The sequence below is a fragment of the Amphiura filiformis genome, chromosome 5 (genome assembly GCF_039555335.1).
Source record: "Amphiura filiformis chromosome 5, Afil_fr2py, whole genome shotgun sequence".
Lineage (NCBI taxonomy): Eukaryota > Metazoa > Echinodermata > Ophiuroidea > Amphilepidida > Amphiuridae > Amphiura > Amphiura filiformis.
The window spans coordinates 36552000-36574041 of NC_092632.1; the positions used below are offsets into that span (position 1 = coordinate 36552000).

General features: G+C 35.7%; 1 protein-coding gene across 1 annotated transcript; it reads right to left on the reverse strand.

Moving 5' to 3' along the window:
- Positions 1-6: 6 nt before the first annotated feature.
- LOC140153058 (cytochrome P450 3A24-like) lies at positions 7-21760 on the reverse strand. Its single transcript, XM_072175660.1, has 14 exons — positions 21725-21760; positions 21294-21405; positions 18131-18224; positions 17330-17382; positions 16828-16924; positions 7523-7639; positions 6567-6655; positions 5846-5994; positions 4758-4891; positions 4076-4189; positions 3124-3344; positions 1965-2102; positions 742-904; positions 7-265 (listed from the first exon to the last, which is right to left on the reverse strand). The coding sequence occupies exons 2-14, from the start codon at positions 21392-21394 to the stop codon at positions 179-181; spliced, it is 1557 nt and encodes a 518-aa protein (XP_072031761.1). The 5' UTR covers positions 21395-21405; positions 21725-21760; the 3' UTR covers positions 7-178.
- Positions 21761-22042: the final 282 nt, after the last annotated feature.

Here is a 22042-nt window from a genome sequence, read left to right on the forward strand (position 1 = left end):
TTTCAGAGATGAAACTCTGTACAGACTACATCTTGGCAGCTATACATTTGCCTTGCACCCTCAGATTTTGGTTTAAGTAAATTTGGTTATCAGAAGTACATTCTTCATCCAGACACATTTCTAGCACACTTAATTTTCCACATCTAGATCTAAATCCTTGGTTGCATGCCATCAGCTTCTATTCTCTTGGTACTAAGCGGAGACAGATACCTTCTTTTGGATAAATGGATTTTCCCGTTCCAAAATTGGCAATATCACTGAGATCCTGTATAAAGAGAGAAACAAATCTAGATGTCAAATGTTGGCTGAGAGTAAAATTTAACATTTCTTAATAATTATGAGTACAATGGTAAGACAATTTTTTCTTGAGGTGAAATATGGAAAAGTTCATATTTCAAAGAGGTAAAATGGAACAGTTCATATTTCACCTCATGGAAATATTTTTTCCATTCAACTAATAAAAACATTCAATATTTGTTTAATATAACTCATATATAAATTTATTTCCTTCGACTCAATTTCAATTTTATAACATTGAGTACAACAGAACTTTGTAATCAATAACAAAAAGATTCTTCAGTGAATTCATGTGAAAAGTGATTTTGGCCTTGAATCTTTCAGATTTGTATCACTCACAAGACTTAATATTACGAGTGATGGTTGACTGAAACATCGTTTTGTAAATGTACACAAGCATGTACATAATTAGCACTTTCTTGACAAAATATTATTTATAATTACCGGTGTTACAGGGTCCAATTCAAAGCTATACTTCTGCATCATACGTATCAGACCAATCTTGCCCTCCAAGTTAGCAAACCGCATTGCCACACATTGCCTGGGTCCAGCACCAAATGGCATGAAGGCACATGGATGACGTGATTCTTTGGCTTCTTTACTGAAACTATAGATGGGGGAAAAGAAAAAATGGTGTGAGAGAGAGAGAGGAGATAACAGAGATTTGGAAAATTATATTAAAGGAATAATATGCGATTTGTTTCATTATCACATTATGTTCCCTTTTAGTTTTGTGCAGAACAAATGAGGTAAAACAAAGAAATATGCTGTCTATAGTGCCTTCATCAATGTGTATCAGTTCTATAACACACATAGTAGTAAGGTTCAAGGTTCTGGACATTTCATGTTTGTTTTCAGTTTGATTAGGGAAAATAAAAAGGGGTGCATTCTGCATTGGACTTTAAAATCTTTGCAAAGTTTGAGACACACTTTTTTTGCATAATATATGCATAGTTATCGAGTAAATCTTGGCCGAAAATCCTTGCCAAATACATTTACACATGCTGGAGCATGGTCAAGTGAGATTAACCTTGTTTAACAACCCATGGATCATGGAGCATGGCCTAGCAAGATCACAAAACTTCCAGTGAGCGGAAACCAGCTTGGCTGGTTTGGGGAAATCACCCTGGACATCATTATCATTCACTGTTAATAAATTTGAGCATAAATCTACGCAATAAATCTTCAAATTAAAGAGGTAAAAACCAAACATATGAAACTATTATGAAGATTTTATTTTATGATTGAAGAATTCATCACTATTGGCCAAATTGATTGTAGAACTTGGCCAAAATTACTACTGGGCTTATACCCAAGTGCACCCTAGTTTCTAGAATATTTAGGGGTGGGCTTTAGCCGGGCATATACTTGAGTAATTACGTTATTAATATTTTCCCCCCATTTTTTTATACTTTTTTCCATGGCAGTTCTTCGCAGGACATTTGAAATGCAATGGTAGGCCAGATTTCACCCACTGGATGTCTGTTAATAAACCCTAGCCTATGACCTACCAACATGTTTAAACAAATGGTCTGAATACTCAAAATAAAGTGCCATTTGAAAATAAACCATTTCTGTGTAGTATGTAAACCTAGAAAAACAAGAAACAAACACAAAACAATAAAAAATAATAACCACATATTTGGTTAATATACTATTTAACTTACTTCTCTGGATTAAATGTTTGTGGGTCAGACCAATACTCCGGATTATGATGGATATCCCAGGTATTGATGTTCAGGTACTGCCCATTAGGTATCGTTTTCCCATTGCATGTGAATTCTTGGTTGCAGATTCTTTCCAGCCTATATAAAGAAAATCAACAAATTCTTTGTAAAAAAAAAAAAGCTACTTTCCACTGAGGGGTGAAATCAAAACCTCGACCGGCGGTCAACTGCGGTTCGGTGGTTCCGCCAACCGTTGGTTGACCGCCTGTCGAGTTTTGATTTCGTCCCTAAGTTAACTTTCATAGACAAGGGGCAATAGTCTACAGGTCTTTTAAGGACCACTCAACTTTCAGTGGATAAGGGGAAATTCACTGTTACAGCTCTTTTCAGAGCCAAAGATTCTTCGGTAAGAAAGGGGCACCTTCTATTAAAGCCAAAATGTGGGATTTGCATAAAGAACAGGTTCCTATTTAAATGTTAGTTTTCACTGATCACATTGTCCCCTTTTAATTGTGAGCCAAACAAAATGAGGTAAAACAAAGAAAACTGCCATTTCATTCCATGCTTACAATGTGTGTATCAGCTCGGCGATCATATTATTATCATGAATATTGGTGTAGCTTCACACAGCTAGGATGACCAAACAAGACGTAAGACGAATAGCGATATGCACAAAGTTTGCATGTCAAGACGTTAGATGAATAGCCATATGCACACAATTTATACGTCATTGATTCAATAATACACATATACACGATGTGTTTAGCCACCACTCTATTGGTGAACTCTGAAGAAAACCTGAGATCTCCGGTTTTAATATAAATACTTAAATTATACTGTAATTAAAGCATTTCAGGCTTAGTCTTCACATGGTATTTTAGTACACCATTAGGCTTTACAATCATGAAAAAAGTAGAAATCCAACAAAAATTAAGGGTGTTGCTGAGGAGCAAAATCACACATTATAGCTTTAACAACTCTTTTCAGAGCCACCAACCTGTAAGTGGATATTAGGCAGTCTACTTGAATGGCTCTTAACAGTCAGGACAATCAGAAACTTTAGGCATACTAATACATGTAGCCAACACTAGTATAGGCTTACGTAGTATGCCAAATATTCTAGGTTACCTTATTGAAATGTATTAAAAATATATCTTACGCAAATGCAAAGGGCCACATTCGCTGTGATTCACACCAAACTTGATCCAAATACTCCATCTTGAAAACGGCATCATAGCTTACAGGTTCCCCTTCAGAAGTCATCTCATCCACTTCTTCCTGTAGTCTTTTCTGTACATCTGGATACTTAGCTATGGCATATGATGCAAATGCCATGGTACTAGACACTGTTTCATAGCCAGCAAAAAAGAACAACAAGCTCTGAAAGATAAAGATCACAAGCGCAAAGAATATTTGATCAAGAAGGAAGTTAAGCTGCTAAAATAATAATAGAGGTTATCCACTTTACTCATGTGTGACTTCTAACCAAAGGCGCTGGTTCCCGTAGTATTCCTCATTCAAACCAATTCACTGCACGACCTCGGAGATATATGCATGGCTTTTGAAACAGTCATGGTTGCACATGCAGGTACTTCTTTTGAAAGTCCTAAACAAGGTATAGCAGTCACTGATAGGATATGCAGCTTATAGAACACGGATAACCTCTATAGTTCCCAGACATGATATTTGAGTTCCCATTGTGTAAGAGGTATATTTTCATTAGTAATTATTTAAACTTATGATCTCAACACAAAATTACCTTTATCTGGAGACCGACAATTTGAGGTAACATCAACTTGAGTTGATATCATATCAAGTTGATATCATAAGTTAAAATAATTAATTATGAAGTCTACCAAACAAGAACTTTCATGCAGGTATTTTCTTCTTTGGGCCATCTTTATCACCAGACATATGATACTTGTGTTTTATCTTACCTGTCCTATGAGTTCCCTTTGTGTGAGAGGTATCTTCTTCTTTGGGTCATCTTTATCACCAGACATGATACTTGTGTTTTATTTTACCTGTCCTATGAGTTCCCTTTGTGTCAGAGGTATCTTCATCTTTGGGCCATCTTTATCACCAGACATGATACTTGTGTTTTATCTTACCTGTCCTATGAGTTCAGCTTGTGTGAGAGGTATTTTCTTCTTTTGGTTATCTTTTACGGAATCATCTCCTCCTGTTTCTGCGGCATCCATCATTAACTGAAGAAAATCCTTCTTCTGCAAAAAAATTCCATGTTTCAAATAAGCTTAATTATAAATAAGTTACCTACAATAAAGTTCCTCAATGATAGAAAATGCATATCATTATTCATGATTTTTTTAGGGGGGCACTAAAATTAAACCAGTTTAATGTTGCAAAAATACTGAAATACAAATTTCACAACCATGGTCAATGTACTTAACCCCATGAGAACTACCTGCTGATTGGCCAAAATGAATATTGTGTCCAATTTTGAACCAATCAAGGAGGGTATTTATTAGATAATCTGCAAATGCAAGTTTGACCATAAATAGTTTAAAGCCTAGTCATAAACTAGCAATTGAAATGAGCATTATCAACCAATCAGAAATGCTGTTAGATGACCAGGGGGTTAAGGTAGCAGACGACACTGAGGATAGCAATTTACACTTACAGAATGATTTATTTGTTTTATGAAAACAGACATGAGATATAATGAGAAAATCATTTGCCCATAATTTGATTGTTTGTGCAGAATATATTTATACAAAAATTACTAAATAATCCCCATAAAACCCTCATGTGACTGATTGCTGTAACACATACCCCAGTTCCTCCACTCTCTGTTCTTAATTCAATGGCTTTTCTGACACAATTAGCAAAGAAATCCAAGTGTTTCAGCGGTACCAAATCAAACATACTGAATTTGTTGAGAAGTGGTGATAGGAATGGAAACAACACTGCAAGTAAAAAGGTGATAAGAAAAAGTTGAGAATTAATCTTATCAAATCCACAAGCATTAATACTCATATAGGCCTACTTCACCAATTGTTCACACCTATCTGAGCCAATGCGCACATCGTTTATCATTGAACATCATAACTGCGCATTGCAAGTCTGCATGATGTCAAATGACGACATCTCAGGTGTACTTGAGGCTTATGGGATTTACCGAAAGGTCAATTAAAGAAAATGTCCCTAGGAGAAGCCCCTTCTTCCAACGCAACTATGATTAGTAATGTCTAGAAAGAGAGACTCAGTATGTAATTCTCAGACATCATGAACTTTAAGGTCCAATCGTAAAAATAGTGCTGTTCAATTTATTGTTTTTTCTAGTCGGAGAGATCAGGCAAAGGTTAATTTCAACCATCATAAAGTTTGTTTGGCTTATATAAAGGGGAAATTATTCAGCTTTTGTTACTGCACACGTCAATAAAGTACCAACTCACGCTCGCGTAAATTCACATAAGTATGCGCTAGTCACACATTACGCAACACACAACTAGCGTAATCATTGCGCCCAACTGTGTGCATGCCATTCTATATCAATACACGGTTTATGAGTCTTATTTTTTCCGCCTTATATAAACTGAACAAACTTTAGCAAACTAAAATATTATCTCTTTTTAAGGCAAATCTTAAAATTAAAATACACATCTCTATGAAACTGGCATTTAGTGGAATTAGAGATCTTTATCACTATGGACCACAATGGCCTCATCCCAACGGCATAGTTCAATAACCTCAATTAAACAATCATAGCGCAAAATTTGTCATCAAGTTGCAGAGTAAGAGTTTTTGTACACACATTTTCAAAGGTCATTCAATTAATGTGCAAATGTATTGGGATTAAAGAACTTTGCTTTTGATAGATGAGCATACAGTTGTGGATTCTTGTGCATGACAATACTTACCTCTAAGGATAAGTCCAGGGCTCGTCATCTCTATATCAAGGAGTTTTTTGGTGTGATACAGGAATGCATCATCTGGATTTCTCTGACAGTCGGATTCTAATCCATAAGCACAACATGCAACAATGTCAAGAACAAAGGATCCAAAAACTCTGCAAAGTTTAAAAAAAAGAATTAATATTTATCAGAGTATTGTTAGATGATTCATTCTTCATTGCCAGCAAAAGTGTATCTACCAAAAATTTTTTTGACAATGTAAAGAAAGTAACAAGTTTAAAAAGCCCCCACCTCAGCTCACTTTTTGAAACATATTATTTTGTAAAAGGTACTGTTTTAAACTTAATCATATTATCAACTTGATGTGTTTGGGGCTCAAGCAAACTGACATATGAAAATTTTAAAAGAGAAAAAATCAGGACTCAGTGGGGATTGAACCCCGGTCACTGGATTACCGGTCCAGAGTCAGATCTAGATAGCCTATTGACATGAAAGTGCTCACTTCTAACGTAAATAAACAAATTATATCTAGCTTCTATACTTGTAGCTTACTATCATTTAAGAGAGACACTACTAGGTTATTTCCAAGTCGGTCACTTTAATATTTCCAAATCCTTATTTCAATTCCTATTCTTTTTCAATGTGTATTACATTTAATGAAATACTGTAGAAATTTATATTTTACACAAAAACGATATAAGAACATTCAAACACTAGAGAGACTTACTCTTTAGAGTCAAAACTTTTGCCCTCCTTGTTCTTTCCTTCCAAGATTTCCATCATGATATCACATTTACTATTCATAGCCGGTACCATCTGAAAATATTAACATGCAAATGTAAAACTCATGGGACATGATGTTCAAACTTAAAATTATTCTTTTCACTTTTCCTGTCAAAGACAATGACATATTGGTATGATAACAGAAGCTTGATTGGTCCCCACAGCTTGATTATGCATCCATAATCCAACCCAACTTTTAGTTTGTATCCATAATCCAAACCAACTTTTGGTATGCATCCATAATCCAACCCAACTTTAAGTATGCATCCATAATCCAAACCAACTTTTGGTTTGCATCCATAATCCAACCCTACTTTTAGTATGCATCCATAAATCCAATCCCACTTTAGTGTGCATCCATAATCCAAACCAACTTTTGGTATACATCCATAATCCAACCCAACTTTTAGTATGCATCTATAATCCAACCCAACTTTTAGTATGCATCCATAAATCCAATCCCACTTTTAGTGTGCATCCATAATCCAAACCAACTTTTGGTATGCATCCATAATCCAACCCAACTTTTGGTATGCATCCATAATCCAACCCAACTTTTAGTATGCATCCATACTCCAACCCAACTTTTGGTCTGTATCCTTAATCCAACCCAACTTTAAGTATGTATTCATAATCCAAACCAACTTCGGGTCTCCATCCATAATCCAACCCAACTTTAAGTATGCATCCGTAATCCAATCCAAACCACCCTTTGGTATGCATCCATATAAATCAAAAACAACATTTGGTGTATATTTAAAATCATGATAATCCAAACCAATTGTTGTGTATCCATAATCCAAACCATCTTTTGATGTGTTTCCATAGTCTAAACCAACTTTTGGTGTCTATACATAATCCAAACCAACTTTTGGTATATCCTTATACAAGCAAACAAACCTGTTTCAACTTAGATCCACTGAATGTTGGGCTCATATAACTCCTTCCTCTCCTCCATACCTCACCAGAAGCTTCAACTATAGTGTCTGCCATGTAGGGCATTGAAAAAGATTGAAGCTGCAAATGAGAGATTAAATGTGGAAGAATTTTAGAATAGCTTCATCACAAGAGGCCCTTCTTAAGTAGGGATAACCATCAAAATTTCATGTTGACCTTATTGCTACAAAAGATTGTTTTCTGGGTAGAACTCATCAACAGAAGTATTTTGGTGGTTAAATGGTCAAAATCGGTCAAAAACTTTTCGAATTATGAATTATCAAAGTTTCCCATTCTGACCGGTCATTGGAACGAAATAAAATGACAAGGTCCAAAAATAGCAATTGGGAGCAAAATTGGCATAAGCATATATTTACCTTTAACCCCAGACAAAATAATGAAATTGGAAGCAATGATTTGCGTCTTTGTCAGACGTTCAACAGACATATATGATTTATTTGCAATAAGTATGTAACACAAATATATAGCATGCATATAAGGAATCAGCACCCAAAACCTGGACTTATTAGCAAAACGATATTTAGATTTACAAAGGACCCTGATGACCTATCAAAAGTCACCACCCCAGTGACCTACACAATAAGGGCTTATAAATATCTTAAAATAAACAAGAATATTTTAGAGGACCTAGATGAAACCTATCTTAAGTCACCACCCTCGTGACCCCTACAGAGGGAGCTGAATAATATCTTGTTAATAGAAAATATAAATATAAAATAAGGAATATTTAATATAGCACCCCAGATGACCTATCTGAAATCACATCCCCAGTGAACTAAAAAAGGGGAGATTATAAATATCCAAACAAAGAGCACAGCCAGTAATATAAAATGATATGGGCTGAAACCTTTAACAATATTTGTGCATGCAAAATATATAATATATATTCCTGTAAGATGGTTTCCAGAATCGTACATTCATATATATAGGGAAATCCCTGACAGGTTAAATTGGATACTTGATCCATACTAAAATGTCTACATACTTTAATTTGTGTGCATTTCTTATCCATACTTAAATAGATATATGTTTCAAATTAGAAAATCTCTGCCAGCGGATTTTAAATTTGTTTAAATTGATGCTAATGCTTTAGCATTGCTCACTTCAAATGACATGGTTAGACATGTGTGTATTTTTAATCAACTACGGCTATCTCGTCCTTTTCTTTTAAATTTTTGTTTGAAAAGCTATAACATATGAGATAACATTTAACTATATGCTTATTATTAGCCCAAGGAGAGAGATTCACTTGAGATGTACATTTTACGATGAAGTTCAACTATCCGCAGGGAAGTTTTGATTGATATAGCAAAGGAAGGCACCTATCAAGAGTTTCATGATTTGAGCAATTTACCGCTCTCCGAAGAATTAGACGACTGCACCAAACCAATCATCAAATCACGAATATCGTGACCCAATATTTGCTCTATCAATTACATTAGAATTGCTTTTTTAACTTTAACATAGAAACTTAAAATTTTCTTTATAAATTTTTCCGCACCACCACTACCATACTCTCAATATGAAAAATTGCAAAGGGAGTGGTGGGTGGGAAAAAAATTTTTAAACACAACCTAGTCTTGTTGAATCTGACAAAATAATGACGAAACAAGAAATGATGGGAATGCAAAACATCGCCTGTGTACCACGTGACTTGGCAACAGTACACAAATTCACACAATAGGCCTTACCAACGGGCCGACCACAGTATTTATTCTGCAGGGGTTAAATTGGTTTTCAATTGATGGGATTGAAAACGTTATTAACCCCAGACAAAATAATGAAATTGGAAGCAATGATTTGCGTCTTTGTCAGACGTTCAACAGACATATATGATTTATTTGCAATAAGTATGTAACACAAATATATAGCATGCATATAAGGAATCAGCACCCAAAACCTGGACTTATTAGCAAAACGATGTTTAGATTTACAAAGGACCCTGATGACCTATCAAAAGTCACCACCCCAGTGACCTACACAATAAGGGCTTATAAATATCTTAAAATAAACAAGAATATTTTAGAGGACCTAGATGAAACCTATCTTAAGTCACCACCCTCGTGACCCCTACAGAGGGAGCTGAATAATATCTTGTTAATAGAAAATATAAATATAAAATAAGGAATATTTAATATAGCACCCCAGATGACCTATCTGAAATCACATCCCCAGTGAACTACAAAAGGGAGATTATAAATATCCAAACAAAGAGCACAGCCAGTAATATAAAATGATATGGGCTGAAACCTTTAACAATATTTGTGCATGCAAAATATATAATATATATTCCTGTAAGATGGTTTCCAGGAATCGTACATTCATATATATAGGGAAATCCCTGACAGGTTAAATTGGATACTTGATCCATACTAAAATGTCTACATACTTTAATTTGTGTGCATTTCTTATCCATACTTAAATAGATATATGTTTCAAATTAGAAAATCTCTGCCAAAGAAGTTAATGGATCATGCAAGAACTGAATGAGAAATAAACTTCCCAATCCCCCAGATTTTTAAACATATTCTATTTATTCTTTAATTTTCATCAGTTAAGCCTGGGGATATGGGAAGCTCTCTGGATGTTCTTTTGCCTGATATATAGGAGACCAAACGGTGACTGTGAGTGTAATCCCCTACCCATAGTGGTTTTGTCAATATTACGCATATCTGGATGAACTATATCTGTGGGTAATGACACGTTAACTCTGCTCTACAAATTTTGTGTGCCACTTGTTTATATTTCTGGTACATCTAAGCCCCGCACCATGTTTGTTATCATCAAACGAGAAGTGTGCCATGTAAATGCTATAAAAGTGTACAGAGAACTAGGATAACATGCCTATTCTATAATACAATAGGTCAACATACTTCTTGAATCAACGTGATAACTAGTCGGCTGCGCAACCTCACGAAAAAACTTGAACACAATTTTTTGATTTTGAATTTTGTTGAACAAGAAAAATTTGAGGGCATAGTACTTGGCCCCTGCCTAGGCTATCCCATGCCAACCTGGAGTTGATTCCTTCCTTAGTATTAACAAACTTAATCGATCAAATCCCACATGCTAGACCGGCTTTCAATAAATATTTATTAAATAAAATACAACAGGGCAATTCATGGTTCTGAACAAGATGATCGTTTAAAACAATACAAAACAAAACAAAACAAACATTCATGCTTCTGAAGCAGCAACTTGACACGTTCCTTGCTTATTAACTTATACCAATCTGACAATTGAATTCTTAAGTGTTCTTGTACTTAGCCTTAAATTTACATCTCCTTAATCCACTATATCATGTGCACATATTCAGTGTGCATTCCAAATGTTATGCATACTTTCATTAAACAATTTTGAGTACCTAACAACTGAAAGTATAATTGATGACGCTGTACAAGTGTACATACCTGTCAAATGTTCAGAAAGTCAGAAGATTGATTGCAGCAACTGCAGGACTTTGGGAACAGAGGTCTATTGGTCAGATGACATTCAAAAACCAAATAGACTGTCCCTTGTGAATGCTCAACATCTTGGATTGGACAGGCAGAGTTGAAACAACACTCTTAAATCACAATACCAGGTCAGTCATATTACTTATGACCCACAAGACAACGATTTACGCACAATTATGCGTGATTTGTGATTCTTACCAGATTGTACACCATTTTATGTTTTTTAAAGCACTTGACATGATTCTTCCATTTTACGTAGTTTGTAGATAAAGCAACGTGCAACATTCAGTGTTAATTCAAAATGTGCAAATATAAGTCATTGATTGCTGCAATGTAGCTGCTACGTGGCTCCATGTATAACTGAAGTAAACCCATTATCATGATTATAGGTAAATGCTTGATGAAGAGATCACCGTCAAATATTATTGTGGTCATAAACAAATCTCCAGTCTCACGACAAGCAAGTTGAAGCAACCCGTCTTCCCTCCTGTTACCTGATATAATCTGCAATGAAGAAAACAGAAAAAGGGAAGCAAATTGTGCAAGCAAAGGCTTTTGCATATATACAAGCCTGATTATCAATAAAACTACCTTACTATATACTAAGGAGTTAAAAATTGAATTGATCTTGAACATGATTTTTGTTTATTTATTTACCTCTTTATTTACTTTTCAACTTTTTAAATATGCCAGAAGGTCCAAGTGGAAAGGCAGTGTGCTCTGTTCCCACTATCTAGGCGAGCTTCACAAAGATGCTGCCAAGTAGTAAAACCAAATCTAGTAAAAACTATGCCGAGTTAATTTGGGCAAGTAAAAGGAATCGTACCAAGATCTACCAAACTTGTTAAGTTGTTTTACATCAGATGACTCTACAATTTTGCTTTCCTGATGATACATCTTCTATGAATTCCTTAAATGCCAACACCTGTGCATATGTCAGAAAACCCATAAAACGATCTTCCAATTGTTAAATTATAGGGCTGCTACTCACTGTTAATATTTTCTGTAATTTACATACGAAGGACTCTTAACTTTGACCTTCACCGATTGCCTTGAATGACCAAAATCCAACAACCTTTGCATATGTCAGAAGAACGACCTCCAAAATTGTTATATTATAATGCTGCCCTTCGATGTTAGTATTTTATGCCAGAAAGGAAATCTGTTCACATATCCTAACCCTTACCGATTGCTTTAAACAATTTTCCAGGAATTTTCATGAAAATCCAACCAAAATTTGACTTCCAGTAATTCAAGCTTTTCCAAGAGCCACTAACATTCTTTAATCAGACTAAATGATTCACGAATATCCCACTTGTAATATCAGGATATCCTATACCGCGCATCAGCGATGTTACTATATTGCATATCGCCCAACACTTGTTTACGATCTCTTGGCCATATCTTGGCTAGATTTTATCTTATTTTATTATTATTTTCAACTTCGGATGGGAATACAAACTGCTTGTAAATTTTCCCGACACTAGTTACTGAAAAAACGACGCGTGCCGAGTGCGGCCTGTGAATGACTCCTGTCCCACGATTGGACAAAGCAGGGGCATTATGCAAAGCAGGAGTCACAGCACATCTCGCATGGCTCCGCCTCTTTACCTTTTCAGGACTGAAACCCTGGGATTATTTTATAATCCCTGCAATGCCCTGGAATTTATTGCAGCAACAACAATACAGTTTGTTTTTAAACCCATATCCCATGGTTGCTGTTTCTGATCCATGTGTTTTTAACCCGAGGCATTGATCTTTCCCGTCCATGGATTCGATAAAATCAAGCATGTCGAATTCTGCAACCTATACCACGCGCCTATTTCATCCTGCAGAAGTCCGATGTTTTTCTCTCAATTAAGTTGATACATTATGTGAACGATGCAAATTATATGTGAAAACCCATAATTAAACTAAATAATAAACATTTTAATCATAACTGCTCCACTCTTCGTTTCGGACACAACTTGATATCGCAATTTCAACAATGTAAATATCTTTGTTTATGTGATACATGTTCGAATGACGTCATTCCATTAATAAATAACTTATGTAATTTCTCGTAAATGGGTTGATCAATAATCTGTTGATAGCATACAGAAATTGGCTGATTGACGGTAAACAATTTACATAATCATCGAGACCGCCATTTAGTATTGCCAAACCCAGCGATTTGGTAGCCCAATTGGGCTTAATTTCGATTTTTATTTATTTATTTATTTTTTGCGACTTTTGACAATTTCAAGCCTCAAAAACCAATGATTAAGGAAATTTTTGCGACTTTTTAACATTTGGCTCCCATAAAGTTAAACCAAATTAAAACATTTTGGAGACTTTTTGATTATTTGGCCAGCAATTCAAGCAGAAATTATTTGGCAACCTGGTTTTATGCGTTCTGCTTGTGTGAATATCACAGTTTGAAAAACTTAAAACCGTGTCAAGTGAAATTATAAATAAATCGCACTCGACCCAATGTTATTTATACTTCCAATGCCCATTTTTTACAAACGTGTTCTACCTTTAGGCTTTAGGCCTAGGCCTGCTACTAAAACCGGGTTTGATTATAAAAGCAAATTTCTCACCGAATCAACTCATCATCTTGACTGCTCTCAACACCGCTGCCGGATCCGCTGGGTGACCCGTTCACGTAAAATTGTCACATTCTGCATTTAAAATACCAGCAACTTCGCCTCTCTATCACTCGGGTTAGTTTTGTCCAACTATTTGTATTATTTTATAAAATATTTAAGAGAATCCCAGACAATGTCACAATTTCCAATTGCCGCAGTACCATCACTATGATAATATTGACGACTTTACTTGATTGCTGCAGCTAGTTGTTTCGATGCGTAAATTCAACAACGATTTTCCGTTCATGTAAAAAAGACTTTGGAATCGTAAGGGAACCAAACTGGAATTATATCATTAGCCTATGATCGCACTTGTACTTTCATAACTGATGAATTATCAGCTATGCACCTGGCGAGATGCTCTCGGTGATAGCGCAAATAGACATAAAATTCGATCCAGCTGGTGGTATAGGCTCCTTTTCTCCCAATGTTCCACACAAAGTTCTTGAAATTCCAAACCGCCGCACATATTTTGTTGTATTTTTCCGACGAAAACCATCAATGAAAACATGGTCCACGCCACGAAATATTGTTGTAAATACACTTCCAAATTAATATATAAAGCTACTGGGATTACTACTTATGAACGATGGTTAAATAGTAAAATATGCAAACTAAAAAACTTCCGAAAGAAAATTTTTTAAACACAACCTAGTCTTGTTGAATCTGACAAAATAATGACGAAACAAGAAATGATGGGAATGCAAAACATCGCCTGTGTACCACGTGACTTGGCAACAGTACACAAATTCACACAATAGGCCTTACCAACGGGCCGACCACAGTATTTATTCTGCAGGGGTTAAATTGGTTTTCAATTGATGGGATTGAAAACGTTATTATATATTTCTTTATTTTAACATATTTGCAAACATGAAACAAGCATATTATGAAAGTATCAAAGGGGTTTCTTATGAAATGGCACATAACTAGTCACTGGCATAACTTATTTTTTCAAACCGAGGCATTGAAATCATGCATTTAGAGGACATTTGCCAAAAATCATCCAAGATAGCCGATATGGCACAAAATCAAAATTGCACTAATCATTGCTAATTAGGTGAACTTTTTTTTCACAACCAAGAATTTCAATGTTATTGGGTTTAATATGACCAATTAGTAGGTGTATGTAAACAAAATCTTAAGTTTTGAAGGTCATTGACTCATTCACAACAATAGAGATTATCCACTTCACTCATCATGCTCATGTGTGACTTCTAACAAAAGGCGCTGGTTCCTGTAGTATTCCTCATTCAAACCAAAGATACTCAATACATTATGAGTATCTTTGTTCAAACCAATTCAATACTTGACCTCGGAGTTACCTGCATGACTATCGCGGGCTATTTTGAAACAGTTATGGTTGCACATTCAGGTACTTCTTTTGAAAGTCCTAAACAAGGTATAGCCAGCAGCAAGTTGTAGATGTTATAGGCCTAAATATAAGAAAACGTTTAGGGTTGAGATCAGGTGAAAAATACATCGAATGAGCACGAAACTTCACATATATGTTCAGAAAGGTGTCTTCTTAACATGATTTGAAAGGAGTATGGAAATTCCAAAGGGAAGCTGGTGATTTAATTTATAACTCGAGATCTACTTGTTCAATTTTTTAACCTTTTTACAGAGGGTATGATAGAGGTATTACTGACAACTCTGCCAAATTACAGCTCAGTAGGCCACGTTGTTCACCTGATCTTACTGATTTGAATATTTTGTGCCATTCTTGAGCAGTGGTAAACTCAGCCACTGGCAATTAAGCGCACTGTGGCGATGGACCAATTTTGACTCGCACTTACAGAAGAACAAAATAAGTTATGTTGCTGTAATTTGCAAGATAGTTACAAACTATAATTGACAGTAACTTCCCCAATTTTTACAGAAAAATATTGAAAAATAAAAGAATGAGATCAATTTAGAAATGTCTGTGCAAGCAGTGCACAGTTGAGCTCCCTGCATGTCTATGGGAGTGTTCTAATCAAGTTGATGGTTCATTGGTCATCCCTACTTCTAGTCATTTACTGCATTTGACATGGTTCTCATAATTCCATAAACTTTCAACATGCTAGATGCCGTATAATGTGTGGTGTATGTGGCTAAAAATATGCGTAACGGGAAAATTTTGTGCGTAAGTTACTAGCCGGGTCAAACTTGTGAAAAAATTTGGTCACATATACTGTCATACTTGGGTATTAACGGCAGATTAGATTAGCCAGAAAATAGTGGGGAAAAATAGAGAGATTGCGATTTTGAATACATTGCATGGGCGTTCTATACAACATGTACATATGTCTGGATATCGCAATCTCTCTATCAATGAGCAATGCTTATGATTGCATGAACACTAAAATACTGAAAAAGACAAACATTTTAAAATTAGGATAAATCTATGAAGCTATTTTATACAGGTGTACAGTGATTTGGTGCTGTGAGATGTTTCTGGGTTTTTTTAATTGCTACAAATTCTCAGAAATTTATCAGAACATGTTTAATGTGTACACTTGCTACCTTTACTGGACATGTCTAGGAAAAGGAAGATATTTATTTGAAGGACAATATTTACTCTTTTCCTGTCAAAACACATCTCCATCCTAAACAAATCTTAGCACCCCCACTTCACTGTTGTTTGATGTGATCTTTTATTAATTTGTCTAACAAAACATATAAATTTACAATTTTAGACCTGGACAATACCAACAACTATCATTCTAATATACACATATATTTGTAATATATTTTCAACATAGATTTTCCTTTTTTTATTAAATTTGTCATCTTCTTCTGCCTTTTTGCAGTACTTTTTATTCTATAAATTATATATTTGTGAAGATTGAGGGCGCTTTTTACAGATATTTTACATTTAATTTAACCCAATAATATGAGTTATTCCTTTCATTTCATGATAAAATGTTGCCGCGGAGGATCGCTACACCACAGTGAGTCTGTTACCTTCCCAGTCATAAAGCTGGTACCCATTTGTATACCTGGATGGGGATAGGCAATATGGGTGAAGAACCTGAAGGACTTGAACCCACAACATCGCCTCGTACGTGATTATGAGTCAAAGTCTTAGACCATTGTGTCACTGTGCCCCATAGTCCCCATACCCGTTACTAATTTGTTTGGCACATGTAGTAGAAGTTTAAAAATATTAACAACTCACAGATCTGCTTTGAAAGCTTGGAAAATCTTTGATGAGAATCTGTCTGGCCATATCCGCATCTGATACTACTAATGTTGGTGTTTTCCCCATAAACATGCTGCAAAAACAAAATAATAGTACAAAAATAACACATATGTCCACCGCAATAACATAAAATGTGTCCACCGCAAGACAAATAATACACAAAGTGTCATGTCACTCCGTATGTTTGCTGGTGGTTATTGTGACATTTCAATATTGAAACTGTGGACTTTTATACACATATCTGACAATTATTGACATCTTGACATCGTACCTATTATTGGCTCAATGTTTTTGGCTGTCTAGCACCCTCAAATTTATGGGCGTCAATCCCATTTTTTGTTCTTTTCAGCCACTTTTTGACAATTTTGGCCGATTGTCCCCCCCCACATTTCAAGCTGGATTGGTGCTTATGCTCAAATATTACAACTGTGGACAGGTGTACATATTAATAAACACACACACAAAATTCTGTACTTACCCATAATATTTGCCATACTTCTTTGACCAGTTATCATACGCTGGAATTATACCCTGTCCCAAAAAAATTGGGGAAAATAAACCATAAACGAACATTAAGTACAATGTACATCATATCAAATTCTAGAAATAAAATTTGCAACTCACCCCGGGGCAACTCAATGCGACAGTTGCATCCAGTAACTCTGATCTTCATCTCCACGTTGCTTGGGACCAACTTGCAAAATCTTCCCCATCGTTTATCATGTAACCAATCAGATACCGGACGCAACTGTCACATGCAAGTTACACATTATTTGATTTCCAGTATTCGATTTAACTTTACCTATACAATGTACATAGTACACATGTAAAACACACACCCCACACACCAACCCTACATGTGTTTGCTGCCAAACAGGGACCCTGTACTGGACCGGCAAATGGGTCATGTTTTTTAGTGTACAATCGTGCCGTCATGAAGATAAAAATTGGGGGTATCCGTGTACAACTGCGCCATCATGAAGATAAAAATTGGGGCATTCAGGTCCTTGTCGACAGTGCGCGGAGAAGAACGAAAACAATTCTGCGTCTCATCTGAAGCGTCTTGGTACTCGCATGCAGGTCGCATCAAGTGTGTCTCTCAAATGCGCCCATCATTCATGTCACGCTGAAATGACAAGGGATACCGAATACCCCCAATTTTTTGCTCCATGCTTGTATCAAGATGGCAGCTGAGTCCCAGTTCTTCTTCTCTAATTCTGTGAACCACCCTAAATTACCCCATACCATATTATCGTTTGGTTACTCTACATGTGCATACCTTTCCCATCGACAAGAAGTTCCCAAGAAGTGGAAGTGGAAATGGGCCTTTAATTCCCAACCTCCAAAAATATGTTAGACTGTACACCTGATTCCTGGAAAAAAATAAGATTAAAAGATGATATTTAACATTAACATATGAACAAGAGAGCCATTGCAATTGTGACATCTCTGAAAATATCAAAACTTGTCTGGTTCATACTTATAAATAATATACTTATGAATAAATCAAAAAAGTTTGTTTTGTTGCTGATGAATTTTGGTTGGATTTCGGTCAAATTTTTATATTCTTTGCCAAAAATTGCCACATATTAGTAACAACTGTCAAGGAGGTTTTCTTATCATTTTAAGTAAAAATAATAACGTAAAATAAAATAAAACCACTTAGCCGCTAAACTGTGGAGCACAAAATCATCATCATCATTTTATTTCATTGGTATATAAAACTGGGGAAAATTCCTTTAAAAAGGGAATGGGGGCCCAATGGGAACTTTGATGTGATGAGCTGAAATGTAAGTGTGTGGATATTAAAAAGTTCTTTACAAAAAAACAATTGTAATATTTGTATAGTAAACAATTTGTAAGGCATATCAATTGCAGTGGGAGAGGTGGATACTAGGTTCAGTTCCTATTCCTTTATATTGAACTACCGTATTCATTCCATTAACCGCCCATGCCCCTATAAGTGCCCACCCAATAACTTTACAACAAACTACCCACCTATGCGAAAAAGGCATGGTTGAACTATGGTTAACCATGGTCAACCATGGTTCAACCATGGGTTTTGACCATGGTCAAACCATGGTCAACCATGCTTTGAAAAATGGCACCACGGCCAGAGACCATGGTCAACCATGGTTAACCTTTTGACCATGGTCTATCTAAAGTGACCATGGTCAACCATGGTTAAAACTTAGCATGTTTGACCATGGTTGAACCATTGTCAACTATAGTTCAACAACCAGGGTTTTGACCATGGTCAACCATGTTTTTGACCATGGTCAACCATGTTTTTGACCATGGTCAACCATGTTTTTTTGACCATGGTCAACCATGGTCAACCATGTTTTTGAAAAATGGCGCGACGGCCAGAGACCATGGTCAACCATGGTCTATCTAAAGTGACCATGGTCAACCATGGTCAAAAATTATGGGGTAAATATTTAACGGAATAAACTGCATAATCATATTATTTAGATTTATTCCGTTAAAAATCTTATTTTAACTTATCAAATTACTAGTTTTTATATTCTATGGTGTCAAATATTTATTCACAATGTTGTAAATACGCATTAAATACGATTAATAACAACAGAGGCGCTTTTTCTCATTCACTACCCAGAGTCAACCATGGTCAGGTGAGGTGATGACCATGGCTGACAATGCTCAGCCATGCTAAAGCATGGTCGACCATGGTATACTTGAAGTAACCATGGTCAACCATGGTCAGGTGAGGTGATGACCATGGCTGACCATGCTCACACATGCTAAAGCATGGTTGACCATGGTATACTTGAAGTGACCATGGTCAGGTGAGGTGATGACCATGGCTGACCATGCTCACCCATGCTAAAGCATGATTGACCATGGTATACTTGAAGTGACCATGGTCAACCATGGTCATGTGAGGTGATGAACATGGCTGACCATGCTCACCCATGATAAAGCATGGTTGACCATGGTATACTTAAAAGTGACCATGGTCAACCATGGTCAAGTGAGGTGAAGACCATGGCTGACCATGCTCGGCCATGCTAAAGCATGGTCGACCATGGTATACCATGGTGACCATGGCAACCATGGTTGACCATGGTCAAGCCACCATGGCTGATCATCGCTGACCATAGTTAACCATGGTCAACCATGTTTTGACCATGGTTGACCATTGTTGACCATGCTAGCACGGTTGACATTTCGCCTAGGCATGCAAATCTGGATCATGGTCTGAAACATATGGCACACTGATGATAATGGTTTAATATTTAGGGCAATTTTTTATGTATTCAATTATGTAAGCGATGTAAAAAATAAGCGCCCACCCAAAATGACTTTGTTAAGGACCCTGGGCAGTTAATAAAATGAATATGGTACTAGTAATAAAAAATGTCCAATTTTAATTTCATAACACTGTAAATAATAAGCACCCCCCAATGATTTACCTAAGGGTAAGTATTTTGTCATAACTCTAACCCTTATACACCTAATGCATATTGGATTTTATACAACAATGTATTCAGAATTACTGAAACAAAATAACTAATAACTTTCACACAATCTGGTTCATGGAAGCCAAAGGTGGCAAATTTGATATTGAGATAAAGGCAAAAATATGAATTAAAAAATAATAAAATACATAAGAAAATAGACAACACAAAACTTCATAACTTTAGAACAAAGTATGCTATAGACCTTCGGTGTTTTCAGTATATGATAGCTTAATGTTTGTATACTGTGCCAAGAAAGTATCCTTACACTTGGAAAAATAATCACAATTTCAAAACTGAACCATATTGGGGTAACTTTGTTTTTGTATCCACATTGAATCCAATGTGACCCCAAGAAGTAAAGTTACAAGCAATTGAATAGACGAAGGTCCAGTTTTAAAAGTGACAAATTGGCCTATACAAGGTGCAAAAAGATTCCAACAAGCGCAACAAAGAGACTACACAGTTTCTTCAATGAAGCCTTATTTAAAGCAGTACTTATTTCAGTTTTTACTTCTCTGTACTTTTCTTAACTTGCATTTTGTTTGTCAGCTCTTTTGTTTCGGTTTTCTTTTGTTCCATTTGTTTTAAATTAAAGGCACACACAAATTTACCATTTACCACTTTCAAACCAGATGTCTAGTCCGTGAAGTTTTGAATAGGCCAGTGTGTCACTTTTAAAACTGGACCTTCGTCTAATCAATTGTTTGTAACTTTGCTTCTTGAAATCACTTGGTGTTAATGGGGTGTCAAAATGTGCCGGATTAGATAGTCCATCTATTAAAAAAAGTTACCCCAATATGGTTCAGTTTTGAAATTGTGATTATTTTTCCAAGTGTAAGGATACATTCTTGGAGCATATAGAAGGTACATTAACTCAATTTTCGAAAATGCCTCCTTTGGCCTCCATGGACCAGATCGTGTCACAAATATGGAAAATAATGAACAAAATTGACTTACACAACTAGCAATGCCAAGCCTGTGTAGATAAGTAGCCATGTAACTGATATTGATTCAGATTCTGCTTCAATTTGCACTTCTTCCTCTACGTGTACATCCATGGTGACGGTACCTTCATAAATATAATAACATCAAAATATTAGCAAATTGTGTGTAAATGAGATATAGGTTTCAGATAATTTTGAATGTACATGTACATAGAGTGTACTGGCTATATAGCCACTGCATGCAGTGCCATGCATGAATATGTAAAATAATTTTTTTTTAAACTTCAGAAAGGCACAGCTAGAATGGATGTAAATATGAAGAGTTCTGATGCAAAAACTGATATATTAAGTTTTTTCAAAATAAGAATGGGCCGATTAATATAACAGATCAAATATAAATAACATAATAAGAAAACTGTGCTACATTTGATCATATTTTCTTACCTTGGGTTTTCAATTTCAAGCAAGCATTATCATAGGACAGTTGTTGGAGGCCTTTCTATAAGTAACTCAAAAAGTTTGAAAATGGCATTAATCATTTTTTGCACCTGAAATGTTCATAAGCATGGCAAAAATATAACTACAAAATTTACCTCTCAGCTAGACCTATAGATATCTCAGAAAGCAAAACCGTTTGAAGACTGAAGAGACACCAATAGTACAATATACAGCAATCACTAGTAAATAGTATGATATGCAGCAATCCTCTCCTCAGTATAGTAATTTAGTATAGTAACATCCAGTCATTGATCATGTAGCTTG